Raw genomic sequence first — 15,618 nt, 5'->3', positions numbered from 1 at the left:
AAAGTGTTTTTTCAAGGAGCTGTGTGCAGGGATGGCTGAGTGCTGGCCATCCTGAACTCCTGTCGCCCAGGGGACCTGCAGGAAAAATGGTGGCCCTGAGGATTGGCATCTGCTCGGTGATGGGACGGGCAATGTCACATACAATGGCCGGTGGTACAAGGCTGGAATGAGCGGCGGTGACAGACAATGGAGGCACGCGGCGGCTGGCGCAGGGTGCGCTGCAGTTAATACATACCGGGATTGAACTGCGGGTTATGCTCATAAATCTAACTGCAATTAGTACGGGTTTCTGGATTAGAGAGGAGATGAAAAGGAAAGCAGAAGGTTAGAGTGCACATGCTGTCACCCCTCCAAAAAAGCCGGTTTCGTTCATTTTCATGGTTTTTTTTTTTGACTGGGATGAGCAGGGCAGCTCTGCAGCACCAGCCCCACAAACTCGGGCAGCACCTGCTTGAATTTCATCCCCAAGAAAGCAGGAGAAATGTGTCCCTGAGGACCACAATGGGCACGTCCAAGCAGAGGGGCCACTCGGCTCCTTAGTTGAAGCCTGGGATGACTGCACTGTGCCGAGTGCGTCCCTCTCCCTCAGCCAACAAGCCAAGCGCAGCGTGTATCTGCAGCCCAGTGGCACCCCGGGAAGCATGGAAGCTCAATGAGGTGGGTTTGAGGATCCCAAAAAGGCAGTGTGGGAGCACGGAGAGCCTTTGGGGAGCTCCTTTTGGGTTCAGATAATGTGATGAGCGCGATAAAGGATGGTCCAGGTCTCCCATGGGGTGACATTGAGCTGGCCAATGGAAGGCTTGACTCAACCCAGGACCGAACAAGTTCAAATGAAGGTGGAAATGTTGTTCAGGAGCATCTGAGCTGGAGCGGCCATGTTTCCATGGACGATTCCCACCTCCTCATGATTTGGTATGACTCCCTGCAAAGGCGAGGAGCCACCATGGGGCTGAGGGTCCCTGTCCTGACAGAGACAGTGTGGGAGGTTGTGAGGGGTTTGGGAGGCTGGAATAAGCAGGAGAAAATCAGGTAGGGTTGCTCTGAGGGCAAGGAGAGGACAGGAGGGAACAGAGACGGCTTTGGCATCTCACCATTGATCTGCGGATCAAGGAAAGGCGGCTCTTGGCTTTGTTCTCCGCAAACTCCAGGCTGTTGATGTCCTTGAGACGAGCCTTATACTTGTTCATCTGCTCGATGACAATTAATTCTACGCAACTAAGGTGGAAAAAAACCCAAAAGGAGACAAAATGGGAGAAGGAAATTATCTGATCTGAGCTGGCCCTGTCTTGCCCGAAGATCTGCTTTGCTGGAAAGGCATGGAGGAAGAAAGGTCCAGCTGGAAATGCAAGGGTAGTGGAAATTCCCCCTAAAATGAATGATAATGGACCACAGATGGATCAAAGAACTCAGACCAGAGAAACTAAAGACCCCCAAGGATCCCATCTGAGAAACTAACCCCCTTGAAGAGGGGTCAACGAAATACAACCGTGGGAAAGGCAGGTTGCTTCCAAACCAGAAATTCAGACTTGCTCGCATGCAGTAATGCTGCAGCAAGCTTGTTTAGCTGAGGTGATTGTTTAATGCTGTCAGGAGAGTGTTTGGGGGAAAAAATAAACCTTTCCATGTAATAAAATTAGAGACATTAGCTATAGCATATCCTAAGTGAGAAGGTACAAAGAAATCCCGTAGAAAGATGAGTACTACCAGCTGGGTGTCGGAGCATATTCTGGTCTTCAAGAATTTTAACAGACTTACTGAAGGTAAACCCATCTCTTTAAGAAGTCTAGCCCTTCACTGGACACTTTCCATTATTATAATTGCCTCCATTATCTATTTTTAAATCTACTTAATATGAGCCAGACTGAACTGGGGCAAGCACTTCACTTTGTCTCTGTAAAATCTTTGCAGTTACGTCAAATACCTTAAAGAAAACTAAGTACGCAATATTAATATTGCTACAGACTAAACGAGCTCACCTCCTCAGATAAAAAAGACAAAATTAAGTAAGAATAAAGATCTGCTTGCCATCACTGGGATTAACATATCAGCACAAGCTCCACCTTTTCCTGCTGAGATGTGCTGGGCAGGAGGGCAAGCTGATTGGCCCTTCTGGATGCTCCGTTGCTTAAAAATCCTTGTTCAACAACCTCTTGGGGATTAAGAGAATATGAAATATCTTCATGGAGATGGATTAATAAGTGTTTATAATTTCCATGCTAAAGTTCTCTACTCTTGAGCCATTTGACTGTACTAAGGGTTATCAAGATGTGAGTGGTGACATGGCAATTATTATGGAACTGGATCACCCAGCAACATGTTCTTACGTGGTTGTTTTACTGATATCCTGAACACTCTGCAGCGGGTCCGTTGTATCGGGGCAACGGAGGATACAGGGAGCAAAGACGATAGCCAAGGCATTAGCTGACATTCGATTGGTCTCTTCTTGGAGGGCAATCCTGAAAAAAAAAAGTGATTAAGAGAGAAGTCAGAGGTGAAGGCACCTCCGCTTCATCTCTTCCATGTGGCCATGGACGAATAGAGGAGATGACACTTCTATAGTGCTATCTTGCTCTGCTAGCAAGTGCACTGCTCTGCCCTCGTCTCTGTTCTGCTCAATGGAGGAAGCCAAACCTGAAGATCTCTCAGGTGTTCCCAAGGTAGGCAAACAATCAGCGTTTTCCACCCAAATAACCTGTCCCTGCAGTGGCAAGAGGCACCACGAGAAACCAAAGCACTGCGGAGGTTGCCCATCAGTATGAGCATCATTAGGAGAACCAGCTCTTGGACTGCCTCCCAGGAGACATGATGGACCTGAAAGCTCTTCCCTTTCCTTTGTCCAGCTGCTTTCAGTCTCACCTATTGTGGTACAAAAGGATGTCTGAGCATCCTCCCCTTGCCTGTTGCCCAAAGCTGCCTCGGCCCAACATACCTCACCAGGTGGAAGATGAGACGCTCCAAGGTGCTGAGATGGGTGCGGGAGAGCTGGTCAATGACTGAGTACACCCCCCTCACTGTCTCTTTCCTCTCCTGGAGGCCTGCAGAGAAAGTACCAGCATTTAGGGGCAGCTTCTACTTCTTCCTTGTATTTAAAATGATACCTTCCTAATGCTTGCTTACTTTTACTACTTAAAAGACAGATCATCTGGCTAATGATTGGGGCTGAAATCTACTGAACCGTGATGCAAATGTATGCCACCAAAGGTGAGACCTAACTGCCCATGGCTTTGCATGAAAAAACCTTATGGCCAAAAATCAGACTTTGAAACTGGGTGAAAATGATTTCTCAAAACCAGCTGATTTGGGCCCAAGGTGTAAATAAAGTTTGGCACTAAAAGTGGCTACTGTTTCCCTCTGCCAAGGGAATGGGATAGTGAAGGAGGCTCCTTACCCATTGCCCGCAGAAATTCCTCGTAGAGCTCGAAGGTCATGAGGGGGTTGGGTAGATCTCGGAGCCACTGCTTGAACACGCTGGCAATGACATGGATGTTGTAGTCATCTAAATTCACATTATCGATGTCTGCATTCAACAGTGGATTGAGGAGAAAGAGGCAACGATCAACATGAAGCCATAAGTGAAGCCAATGCATCAATAAGCTACCCAGGGATAGAAAATGTTCATGCGCCACCCGAAAATCACACTGTATTCAATGTCAAGAAATCCACCCGATTCCAGCTCCACATCTTACAATCTGCATTTTCCAGGGCAAGTAATCTTAGGTGGGACCAGGATTTCTAAGGCAGTGTTTTCCCTCAACTGGAACGACTTTTTTCATGCATCACACCCAAAAAAAAACATGAGCCAGTGCCTTGAGAACAGATTTTGGTTGGAGATGTGAAAGCATCACTTGCGCTTTGACAGCCTGTGGATGGGGAAGGCAGGACCACTCTTTTGTTTCACACCGATGAAGCATCCCACTTTCCTTACAACCAACCTTGCTGTTGCAGAGATTTTTTCCCTGTGTGTTTGGGTTTTTTATCATCCTTCTACCTGTATCGAGTCCTTGCCGCAGCTCCTTGATCTTGTTGGTGGACCCTGATTTTCTGTAAATGCCCTCTGTGTACAGCCCATGCATTTCGATGTAGTTGATGAGCTTCTCCACCAGCACTGGCACTGCTCGCTCCTCACTGGTCAACCGGGAAAGCTCCACACCGAACTGCCGAGATGAGAGCTCAGGGTCATACTGAAGGGGAAGAGGAAAAAAAAGGGGTTTTAAAATCCTTTTATAGGAAGCAATGCTGGTGCAGCACTTGGATCTGACTGCTGTTCAAACTTCTTCACCTGATCCACGCAACCTACAAGTCTAATGAAGCCATGTGCAAAGGAGGACAGTACAGCCAGCAATGTACATCTTGCAATGCTAGATTGGTCTCTGGGCATGCACCTGAGTCATAAAAGTCTGAATTTTCTTTCTTTAACTACCCCATTTTGGTTATATTCTCAGCCTGGCAGAGCCAACGAAGCTGGGCATGGTCCTCCTCCATCTCCTGCCCCTCTGGCACCATCTCCAGGGATGATTTCATTCCCCAAAGAGGATGCACGAAGCAGAACAAGTAAATCTGAGTCTCAGGTACTTAGATCAACTCACAGCATTGGAAATTACAAAATGCCTATGAACAAACATGATGCCAAAATAAGAGCATGAAAAAACCCATCTCCATCTGTCAGGAAAGACCCTTTGTCCAGTTGCAAACACTCACTGTAGATTTGATATTTGGCAAATTCAAGTGTGAACAAAGTCCTCCTGAATGGGAGATTCTGGGTGGGAAAAGTCAAAAGACCTAATAAAATTTTGACACAAATGCCCAGCCCCAGCAAGAGGAATGTGAGGGCACATGCTGCAATTCAGTCATGGTCAAGATGGCGATGACCATGACATAGGTCACAGCTCCCCTTATAACCCAACCTTATGAGATGATGTGGGGAAGATGCCCATGCTGTTTCATGGACACACCAGGAACATCTGGTCTCAGCTACCAGTTGAAATTCATCATCTTCTCTTCAACCAGCCTGCTTGGCTGCTGAAACCATCAGCAAATGGGATGCCACAAAACCCATATGCTACTTTACTCAGGTCAAGTAGCTCTAAGGTGAGGACCAAGCATGGGTAAAAGCAACTCTATGGCCATCAAGAGAGATGAGCTTGGTGTTTGCTCAAGTTCACCATAGATCTGGAGAAACAGATCCAGTCTGGAACAAGGCTGACAGTTACAAATTCAGCCACTGCCAGAAAAGAGAGACCTCTTTCTCAAAGCATAATAGGTGGTTTGTGGCTCCCCATTGCTGAAAACAACCCTAAAAACATTAACCCACCAAGCACAGACAAGCCAGAGCCTTCCTAGAGAAGGACCTCCAACTGCCCAAGTGGAAAGGTACCATGGAGACACAGTGAACTTGCTTCCTTTGGTACAGCACAAAAACCTCCTTGTGCACAGAAACCCCAAGAAATGAGAAGGCATCTCTGAGCTCCTCTAAAAAAATTATAATCAGAGATCTCATTGAATTTTCCAGATCTGTAGAGCAGAAACTCACATGAGGTGTTTCTAACTCTTACAGAAACACTGCCAGAAAGGGAAAGAGTGCAGCAAAAATACTATAAAGAAGCAAATATGTTCAAATATATATATTCAAGGTATATATTCAGCTTAGTTCTTGGGAAAAATGTAATCATGCAGCTTTACGGAGGCTGTATATTCTGGATGCTGCTCTTCCCCAGGAAGCCTCCCAGGGAGCTGATAAAGCTTTGCACACATTATTATCCTGGCTGTATTATCCTTTTTTTGGGACACAAAATAAACTAAAAAAAACCCCACAGATCACCAAATCTTGATGATTCATTGTTAGCCAAGGCAACATGCCGCATTCATTCACTGTCCTCCATATCCTTAAACCCAGCAAACCATATTTATTTCCCCTCTAAGGAGTACGGTGAGTGCTTGAGCATCCTCCACCTACCCTTCCTTGCTCAGCTGTAGTGCCACTGCTGTTTGGGGACTGCACCGTGAGCCTGAGCAGGGACCAGTGGGGTTAACAATAACCTCTATTTCCAAAAATAACCCCATGTTTAAGAGTAACCCCACATTTCCAAGTCCTTAAAAGCTACAAAACAAGGCAGCTTTCTACTATTCAGCATGGTTACAAGACCGGGAACAATCACTGCAACATGACTGAGCAGATATATAGTGATGCATCGCTGTGTTACTCCCAAAATAGAGGCAAACACCAAAGCACTTGCTGGAGAGACCTCCAGGGATTTCCATTCCAAGCTCCTGCTCGAAGGAGGGTTATTGCCAGCATTATATCAAGTTCTGTGACGGCAAATATTTTTTTCTACAAGCCATCTCCCACAGCATTCTCCTGGAGAAGCTGGCCACTCATGGCTTGGACAAGTGCACTCTGCGCTGGGTTAAAAACTGGCTGGACAGCCGAGCCCAGAGACTAGTAGTGAACGGAGTCAAATCCAGTTGGCGGCCAGTCACGAGTGGTGTTCCCCAGGGCTCAGTGTTGGGGCCGGTCCTGTTCAATATCTTCATTGATGATCTGGATGAGGGGATTGAGTGCACCCTCAGCAAGTTTGCAGATGACACCAACCTGGGTGGAAATGTTGATCTGCTGGAGGGAGAGACCTGGACAGGCTGGATCGTTGGGCCGGAGCCAACGGTATGAGATTCAATAAGGCCAAGTGCCGGGTCCTGCACTTGGGTCACAACACCCCATGCAACACTACAGGCTTGGGGAGGAGTGGCTGGAGAGCTGCCTGGAGGAAAAGGATCTGGGGCTGTTGGTTGACAGCCGCATGAACATGAGCTGGCAGCGTGCTCAGGCGGCCAAGAAGGCCAACAGCATCCTGGCTTGTATCAGGAATAGTGTGGCCAGCAGGAGTAGTGATAGTACCCCTGTGCTCAGCACTGGTGAGGCCATACCTCGAGTACTGTGTGCAGTTTTGGGCCCCTCACTACAAGAAGGACATTGAGGTGCTGGAGAGTGTCCAGAGAAGGGCAACAAAGTTGGTGGAGGATCTAGAGCACAAGCCTTATGGCGAGTGGCTGAGGGAATTGGGGTTGTTTAGTCTGGAGAAGAGGAGGCTGAGGGGAGACCTTATCGCTCTCTCTGAAAGGAGGTTGTAGCGAGGTGGGGGTCGGTCTCTTCTCCCTAGTAACAAGTGATAGGACGAGAGGAAATGGCCTCAAGCTGTGCCAGGGGAAGTTTAGGTTGGATATTAGGAAAAACTTCTTCACCGAAAGGGTTGTCAGGCATCGGAACAGGCTGCCCAGGGAGGTGGTGGCATCACCATCCCTGAAGGTATTTAAAAGAAGGGTAGATGTGGTGCTTGAGGATATGGTTTAGTGGTGGACTTGGCAGTGATAGGTTAGCGGTTGGACTTGATTATCTTAAGAGTCTTTTCCAACCTTAACGATTCTATGATTCTATGATCTGAAAGGTGTTTAATGAACGAAAAGAAAAAAGAGACATTTACCTTTTTGGAGCACTTAGTTGTGGTTTTAAGACAGCACTTCTTGTGACAAGCATATTTACATACTGCAATGAAGAAAAATTTTATTTAATAATCCAAGAAGTCAGATCATTGGAGAAATACAAATTAATATGAATTAAGTAGCTCCTCTCAGGACTAGCAGGTCAAAAGCACATTGAATGTGCGGTTCTCAGGGGCCAAGTCTATACTAGATCCACTCAAACAAAAAAAAATAAAGCCTTTAAAGATCCCATATTTAAGTCCCTGAAACGTTAAAAAAACCCTGATAGGTCAACTCAGAAAATAATCCATGAGCCCTCAAAGAGGTTGGAAATAGCACCTAATTTGTATTCTCCCTGCCCTGGACATCAGCCTGAAATACCCCAGGGTTGGTACTTTCAACCTAATCAAAGAAATGTTGGAAAAACCAAAGTGATGGATCAACCTTTCCCATCAGTCCTCCTTCATTTTCCTGATCTCCCAAAAACCTCATGTGCCTGGAAGGTCAATAAAAGCCAAATGAATTCACCATGGTCACAAGACCCACAGGCATCCTATGAGCTGAAGCCATAGGGTATGTTTGCCATACCTGACTCTACCACCCTTGTTACTGTGACACTTAAATATAGTTTGACCTTATGGGGTAAGAAAGATGTGTAACGCAAAGCTCCCACACACAAAACTAACCATACCATGAGGACTGGAAAGACTGCTGGGATGGACTTACTAGCTGACTTCAGAAACCCTTAGAATCTGACCCAGAAGCTCTTCTAATGTGAAAAAACCCGTATCAGTTGAAATTGGGGTTATAGGAAACAGAAGAAAACATCTGTCAGCACCCCAAAATTGATCACTGTGATACAAGCACATGAAAAAAGGGCAAAGAAAGTGTGCTTACATTTACAAACAGAAGCCCTGTCCATTATCCAGATCAAGGAGGAACAATATTCACAGTACGTGGGGATGCTGTACTGGGTTGCCTTAAAAATGTGACCGTTGTGCTCTTCCACCTGCAACAAAAAAGACTGGGTGATGAGAAAAAGGAGATGGCTAAAGAGTTTGCTGCAAAATGGGGAGATGAACACAGTCAGCTGTCCAACTTTTAGCTGTTATTTGCTATTTTTGTTTCCTTTTCAACCCAATAACACTGTAGGCAACCCAAACAGTCATCCAGCCAGTAAGGGAACCGAACAACATTCAAGCAGGTCAGAAACTCTGTTTGATTGAGCTTGGCTGGTCAATGTCTCCATGTGAAGAAGGTCGTCTGTGCATCCATGGCCCCTTTTTGCTCTGCATCTACATCCTCCCTAGTACTATCAAATCCTTTAGGAAAAAAAGGAGGTGTAATCTCCTACATCTCTGATATTACAGATGTAAAACACACAGTATAAGTATATGCAGAAACCCAGAGCAACATTTTCTGTTTTGCTGTCAGTTCTTATGTAATAATTCCCAACATTACAGGTACTGTCTTGACTGATGCGGGACATATTTTCAAAGCAGAACCTACAGCGATCCTCAATCAGGCAAACCAAATCCACCTTGTCCGTCTTTCTAGTATATCCTTTAACAGCTGCACGTTCATTATGGTGTGATGTTCACATCTTAGCATAGGACATGTCATAAGCAGGTCTCTTATCACTCATCATTCTGGCCACAGGGATATTAATTTTTTAATGTGCAGACACAGAGTACTCAACTCACCACATCCACTTCCTTTTTTCTTCTCTTCTTTCGTTCCGTTTTTGGCACCTGGTAACAGAAAGAGATTTAAATGTATTTATGGGCAATTTCCCCAGGTAGAGCGTACAGAGGGCTTGTATCTAACTTTGCCCACCACTTTCCAGCCCCATCCTCCAAATGCACCTGCAGCCCCAGGAGACTCACTTTAGAAAATTCTCCTATGGATCACCCATTTTCAGAAATGCCCTGGACAACTGTTCCCCTCTTCATATCAGAGTTAGGATTAGCTGCTCTGCCTCCAAGTCCAGCATTAGTGACCTCCCATCTCATGCAAGACACCTAAGGAGGACATGGCACAGCACTGCAGCCGGAGCTCATGCTAAGTCTGCTCAGAAGACAACCTGCCTGGAAAGGAGCCTGCAGAGGACTTGGAGCAGAAGAGCCAGAAGACAGATTATTATAAACAGTATCTCCCAAGCCTAGCCTGAGACCCTGTGGTTCAACTCGTAGACAATAAGGAGCAGAAAGTGAGGAGCTCAGGTTTGTGAAAGGCACACTGCAAGCTCTGACTGCTTTAAAAAATGCAGCTAGACCCCGAGGAGAGCCACTGGCCTGTGACCCCTTCCCTCCTGCAACCCAATCAATGGTCAAGTATATGGTCACCTGGGAAGAGGTCAAGAGACAAGGAAAGTATTTATCTCTTTCACTTTCCCTCAAAGATTGAAAAAAAACCCCCAATAACTAAAAAGGAAGCACCAGGTGCTGTCTTTCCAACCATCCATAGATTGTTGCAGGTTTGCCATGGAGACAACATCTACACATTGGCATTGGTGAAGGCCCAGCTCAGTGTAGAGGTAAACTGGGATTTGCTGAGCCCGGTGAAACACAACCAGTGAATCAGGCCTTGCGTTCCATCTTACATCATCCACCTCAGCTTAATGCGGAAGAGAAGACAACAGAGATTCCCATGTGTCTATAGCAGACATCACCCCACAGACAGACAGTTTGCAAATCTTCAAGGGTCTTAAGTGCTGACTACCTTCACCGCAGTGTAGTCCAGGGGTTTGTACTCTGTCATATATTCATCCAGGAAAACTTTGAAGGTATTGACCCAGACTTTAACTGGAGACTCACTCCAGTCCCTCTGCTCAAGCCTCATGGTCTTCTCCAGAATCTGCTCGAATAAGGCGTACAGGTCCTTATAGCGGATGCTTTTCCCATCATCCATCTTTTAAGGAAACAGAAGCAAAAAAAGAAAAGGTATTTTTATACACGCCAGACCACCTATTCTGCTCCAGACAATTACTTCAGCCTAACTGGCTTTCAAACACTTGGGGAAAGTCCAAGGATGATTAAAAGAAAACAAAAAGGATCATCTAATAGAGAGTTGTTTCATGACATATGGCAGGGTGGCTTCTCAGTGCACAGAGCAGGAGGACACTAAATGCCCATTCAAGTCTTAGAGGGAACTTTTTGTACAATCTGGGCAATAAAACAGCTTTTTTTGATCACTGTGATCACTAAGCCGTAGCAATCGTTGCTCAGATTCAGAAGTAGCAGAAGAGCAGAGCTCCACATTGCTCAGGTGTCCACCACTCACAAATTTAACTCAAAGGTTTCCGGGCACTTTGGGTGGCAAATAAGAGTTTGTTCCCTTACTGTCATCTCCCATTTGACTGGGAGCAAGCTGTAATGAGAAGACCAGAAATCTCCACTCAAGAAGTAAGAGTTTAGTCCAAATTTACACCTCATGGGACTGAATACAAAGGAAGAGCATCTGTCCTTTGGGATGAACAGACCAGGACTGGAAGGCTCAGCAATGCCTCCACCACCAGGAGGACCCAGAGCATCTTGTTTCTCCTGCAGGTGGGAGTTCTCACCTGTTATCTCATCACTTACCGCCAATGCCGAGGAGTAAAAGCTGAAGATGTTTTGTCGGAATTCCTTCAGCGCTTTCTTGAACACGACATCCACCAGAGTGTCCTTCTTGCTGTCCTCATTATCCAGTTCATTCATCTGATAAACCAAAGGGGTTTACACACCCATGCCACTTTTGCTGCGGCAGAGCACTGCATGAGATGAAGTGGCACTAACGAGTGGCTGCTCCACCACCAGCAGATGTTGTTAATAATGTTACAAGGTAGTTCCTCCTGCATGCAAACTAGAAACACGAGCACTTCCCCACCGCCTTCAACTCCTGCCCTCCTGGGTCACCCATTTCTGATGCCACCAGGGGCAACTCAAACTGAAGCTTCTGTGCCCGTGCAGAACAACCACACAGTGCATGCACAGCATGCCTGTCTTTTCTCCCAAGCCTGCCCTTGGTACCTGCTGTGCACCGTTAGATGAATTATTAGTATTGCTACTGCTGCCCCCAGGATAATTTTGGCTTTGTCGCCTCTGTATGCTCTTTGAGCTCTCTGATGGTTTATCTGGGGCAGTGAGGACAGGACTTACCTTTTTCAGGAGAAACTCATCCATGCTCTTCAAGTCACTAGCGCTGGTTATGATCTGCAGTGAGTCATTCTGCCACTGCACGGGCTCCAGAGCCACGTTGCTGATCTTGACGCTGCGCTTGCGTTTCACTTTGGGAGAGGGCTCCTTGTTCTCCTTAAACTCCCGACGGTAGATACCAGACAGCTCAGGACTCCGTGGAGGGGTCAAGTGGTGAGGACCTAACTCTACAGGCGATAATTAAAAAGGGAGAAAGAGGTTTAGTTAACAGATGTTATTTCCCAAGTTCCACCTATGGCCTGGAAGAGAAGCAGGATTATTTCTTGGGTACTAATAAAAATCTATGGCTCTTAATGAACTCTCAACAACTAAAAAACATCAAGCATAATCTCCCAGAGCTGCAACACAAAATTTTGTCACTAAAACAGGGAGATGGGCATCAAAATAAACTTGTGGAGGAGAAAAGCACTGTGTGGTATTCATAGGAAGATTAAATGTAATTTCTCCTTTGGTTATTTCCTCTGTCGAGAGGGTAAACATCTGTCCATGCCCAGACAGCTGCTAGGAGGATTAGCAACACTGAAAAACTTGAGACCCATTTTGGATCTCATCCTCTAACCTACTTGCCATTATTTTGGGTTGATGCCATCCATGAATTCGAGGGACGTGAACCGGCATGGATATTCAGTTTGTGCAGCTTCCCAACCCATTTTCCCACAGCACCCTTGGCTAGACCATAGCGTCATATATGATACTCCCATTTACAGATACCCTAACCCTATAGATAAGCCAAACTTCCTCGGTTCTACATCTTTACCCAAGCCCCTATATATTGGGCTACACTTGGTTGTAGTGTAAAGCCAGATTTACACTATCTTTCCCCTCTGCCGTGACAGCAACTGCAATTTTCTGCTCCTTACAACACCGGCAACATGCTACCCCACCACTTACCTTCACTAAGCTGCAAGCCAGAAATCACCTCTGTGCCAGGGACTTCTTGCTCTGCATACAGTTCCAGCAGCTCAGACTGGGTGGGAAGCTTCTCCCGTGGGGTCTTCTTCTCCCCCTGCTTTCCCTTCACCCAGAACCTCATCTTGGCTCGCTGAGGCCTGGGAACAATTTGTGGCAAAAGGAACTGTGTTAACTAGGAAAATGTCCTTCCATCCAAAACCACTCTAAATCTCCCAGGCCTTCATCGTGTTTGAGGAGGAGTTAAATCCACACAATGTCTACCAGAGAAACCAGGCTACGTGTCCTCAGGAAAGGCAAGAAACTCAAGTTTCATGCATACAGTTGGGTGATTTGGGATGGGACATCTGGCAGTGTCAAAACTTTATCGTGATATGAGCAGGATGCCTCTTCTAATTGGGCATGTCCACAGCCACATAGGAAAGATGGGGTGAGGAACTTGTGTGCTGATTTTGGCTGGTAGAACTCCAAAGGAGCTGGGGTGGTTCAGCAAAGTGATTGAAACCAAGAAGGACATGGGAGGGACTCATCTCCCATCTCCAGCCATGTTTCCTACCTCCCATCCAGAGCCAGGCTCTTCTGCATGGCTGCCAGCTTCCCAATCTCCCCCTGAGACATGGTTTTGTGCAGTTTTGCTGGGCCTTCCACAGAGTTGAATCGCTGCACTGTCTGTAACAATTCCAAGCACAAAGCATTTAAAAATGAGACAGCTCTTGGGATACCAGCTGATTATTTTCTTCTTAGCAAAGATTAGATTTTTCATCTGTTATGTCTTTATTTCTATCTGCCTACAGGTGAAAACCTACAGTCCTGTTGAGCTAGCTACAACTGAATATTTTAATAACTCCTAAAAAAGGAATGCATTTCCCTTGCTTCAACTCTACATCAAGGTCCAACCTTCTTTCTCATTGAGCAACCAATGATGAAAAATCAGTGTGCACCAAGCTTGCACAACCACTCCACCACCTTGGTCTGGGCAGCCCAGCTCTCCATCCCAGAACAGCCGTGTCAGCCATGATCGTTAACCACGACAAAGTGATTTGTGGTGTTCCTAGCACCAAAGGAACCCTTGACCACATGGATGTGTCCCAGCAGAGCTTCCTCCTCCAGCTCTTGTTGAGGACTTTGCAGAAAAGAAGTCCAAAGTCTTTGTGCCAAGGACTCATTAAAATTAAGCCTTTACAAATAAGAGATTTCACAGCTTTAATACAAAAGATCTCCACTTTTGCCACCACTTAAAATGTCCCAGGATCACTTTTAAGCATGAAATGAATTTGCAATAATTCAACTTAATGGAATTCCATGAAACAGCCCAGAAATAGTCTTGCTGTATTTAAAAAAACCCAAAAAGCTATTTTTGTTCTATATTTTCCAATTGCAGCTGTGATTTTTGGAGTTTGACTCCTGGAGGAGACTTTCAGCATGAGGAAAGCAGGGAATCAGGTTGTATGTAAGGATTCAGAAGACGATGGTCAAATATCTCCTGTAGCTTTCTCATCACCTAAAAGTCTACACTGAATGCACTGTGTTTTTAAGCATTTCCTTTTCTTCTATTAAAAACACTTCAAATAAAACTATATAAAATACGGGCTGCAGGGGAGTCACATTTACCATATTTACTCTCTTTGAATGTCTTATTTTTCACCCCTGGACTAAACTTCCTATCAGCCACGAGATGGCAGCACATAAGGCAAAACCGGCAGCGGGAAAGACCCTGCCTAAACCTTGTTCCTGTCGCTCTTAACATTTAGGCGATGATCACATAAAAATTACAGACAGATAGTGGGGAAAAAACCCCAAACTCAAAACCCATAAAAGCGATTTCCATCCTGCCCAAACTTACTACTTGCTTTTAAAAAATCACCTATTGAAATATTTGCCCCCATGACATAGTTTTGTTATTGAGTAATTTCAATCTTTTAATCACTTTCAGTGTTTTGTTTAAAAAACCAAAAGAAACAAACCCCCTGCATTCTGTGGGGGTACGTACTCCCTTTTTTCTATTTCAAAGCCGTTTAGAGCACATTGGTATGTGCTGACCATGGCAGGCAGGCCAAGGGGATCGCTGGGGCAGTGCAGAGGTTGCTCTATAGGATACCACATAGATTTAAAAAAGAAAGTGTCTATCACACCTGTTCCACAGCAGACCTGGTGTACAGATTTTGGAGTAGGGCAAAGCAAGTGAAACCCCTGGCTCATGAAGAAGACTGAGTCAAACACCTGTAATGCACTTTTTAGACAAAACTGGAAGAAGGATTTTCTACCCTTACTACTACCACCTCTCTCTGCTCTGCCCCAATTCTTTATGCACTATTGTTCAGCATTTCCTCTGCTATCACAGCAACCTCTCCAGCTTTTGAAAGGACTAAAAGGCATTTTTGGCATAAGATTCTTCTGTTTGAGGGACTCCTCCAAGAAGCTGTGATGGGCAAGGTCCTCGTCTGGATGGGAAACCTTCTCAGATGTCAAGACAAGCCTCTGCACCAGAAAATCCCTGGCCAGGGAACACCACAAAGCACCATGTGCAGGCAAACGGCAATACCCAGCGGGTCTGGAGTTGTCCCCTGGATGAAGAGAGGTCCAAATATTTTTCTTCTGCAAGAGCAACCTGTATTTTGCCTGCCAGCACTTGGAAGAGATGACTTGTCACAGCAGGCACCAGTGCTACATGCTGCATTGAAGAGCTCCTAAAGTGCATTGCTCCCTCTGAATGGCTTAGGACAAGAGATCATCTTTCACTGCTGGCTTTTCAGGCATGCTTGGGATCAGCTGGTGAGAGATACTGGGACTGATGTGTGTCAATTCGTGGCTTTAATACAGAGGTTAAAGCTATACTGCTGCTTTGTTATTCCAAGAGCCTCTTTCTAAGAGCCTCTGCTGAAGGAGAATGTATTCCGAAGATACTTCTGGTATGGTTAGTCTAACCAACACTTTCTATTTATCTGCTGCAGGAAAGCTCTCCAGGCTTAGCTGCAAAACAGAAGCGGTATTCTTACATGCTGTCCACAGCCAGGAGATATTCCTCCTTTTTGTACTTGTC

General features: G+C 45.8%; 1 protein-coding gene across 8 annotated transcripts in view; it reads right to left on the bottom strand.

Moving 5' to 3' along the window:
- The window catches only part of MYO9A (myosin IXA), a 193,473-nt gene that overhangs the window by 5,309 nt on the left and 172,546 nt on the right, over positions 1-15,618 (bottom strand). For all 8 annotated transcript variants that reach the window (XM_064456908.1, XM_064456909.1, XM_064456914.1 and 5 more), the window contains 13 exons: positions 13,135-13,247; positions 12,561-12,718; positions 11,613-11,836; positions 11,055-11,171; positions 10,195-10,383; positions 9,177-9,224; positions 8,371-8,482; positions 7,476-7,537; positions 3,989-4,181; positions 3,389-3,517; positions 2,930-3,035; positions 2,325-2,456; positions 1,092-1,215 (listed from right to left, as the gene is read on the bottom strand). In XM_064456908.1, the coding sequence (XP_064312978.1) occupies positions 1,092-1,215; positions 2,325-2,456; positions 2,930-3,035; positions 3,389-3,517; positions 3,989-4,181; positions 7,476-7,537; positions 8,371-8,482; positions 9,177-9,224; positions 10,195-10,383; positions 11,055-11,171; positions 11,613-11,836; positions 12,561-12,718; positions 13,135-13,247 (1,707 nt within the window). The remainder of the gene's footprint in view (positions 1-1,091; positions 1,216-2,324; positions 2,457-2,929; positions 3,036-3,388; positions 3,518-3,988; positions 4,182-7,475; positions 7,538-8,370; positions 8,483-9,176; positions 9,225-10,194; positions 10,384-11,054; positions 11,172-11,612; positions 11,837-12,560; positions 12,719-13,134; positions 13,248-15,618) is intronic.

Source organism: Phalacrocorax carbo, chromosome 7 (genome assembly GCF_963921805.1).
Source record: "Phalacrocorax carbo chromosome 7, bPhaCar2.1, whole genome shotgun sequence".
NCBI lineage: Eukaryota > Metazoa > Chordata > Aves > Suliformes > Phalacrocoracidae > Phalacrocorax > Phalacrocorax carbo.
The sequence above is the reverse complement of the archived record's forward strand: the minus strand, read 5'-3'. Positions and strand labels throughout refer to the sequence as shown.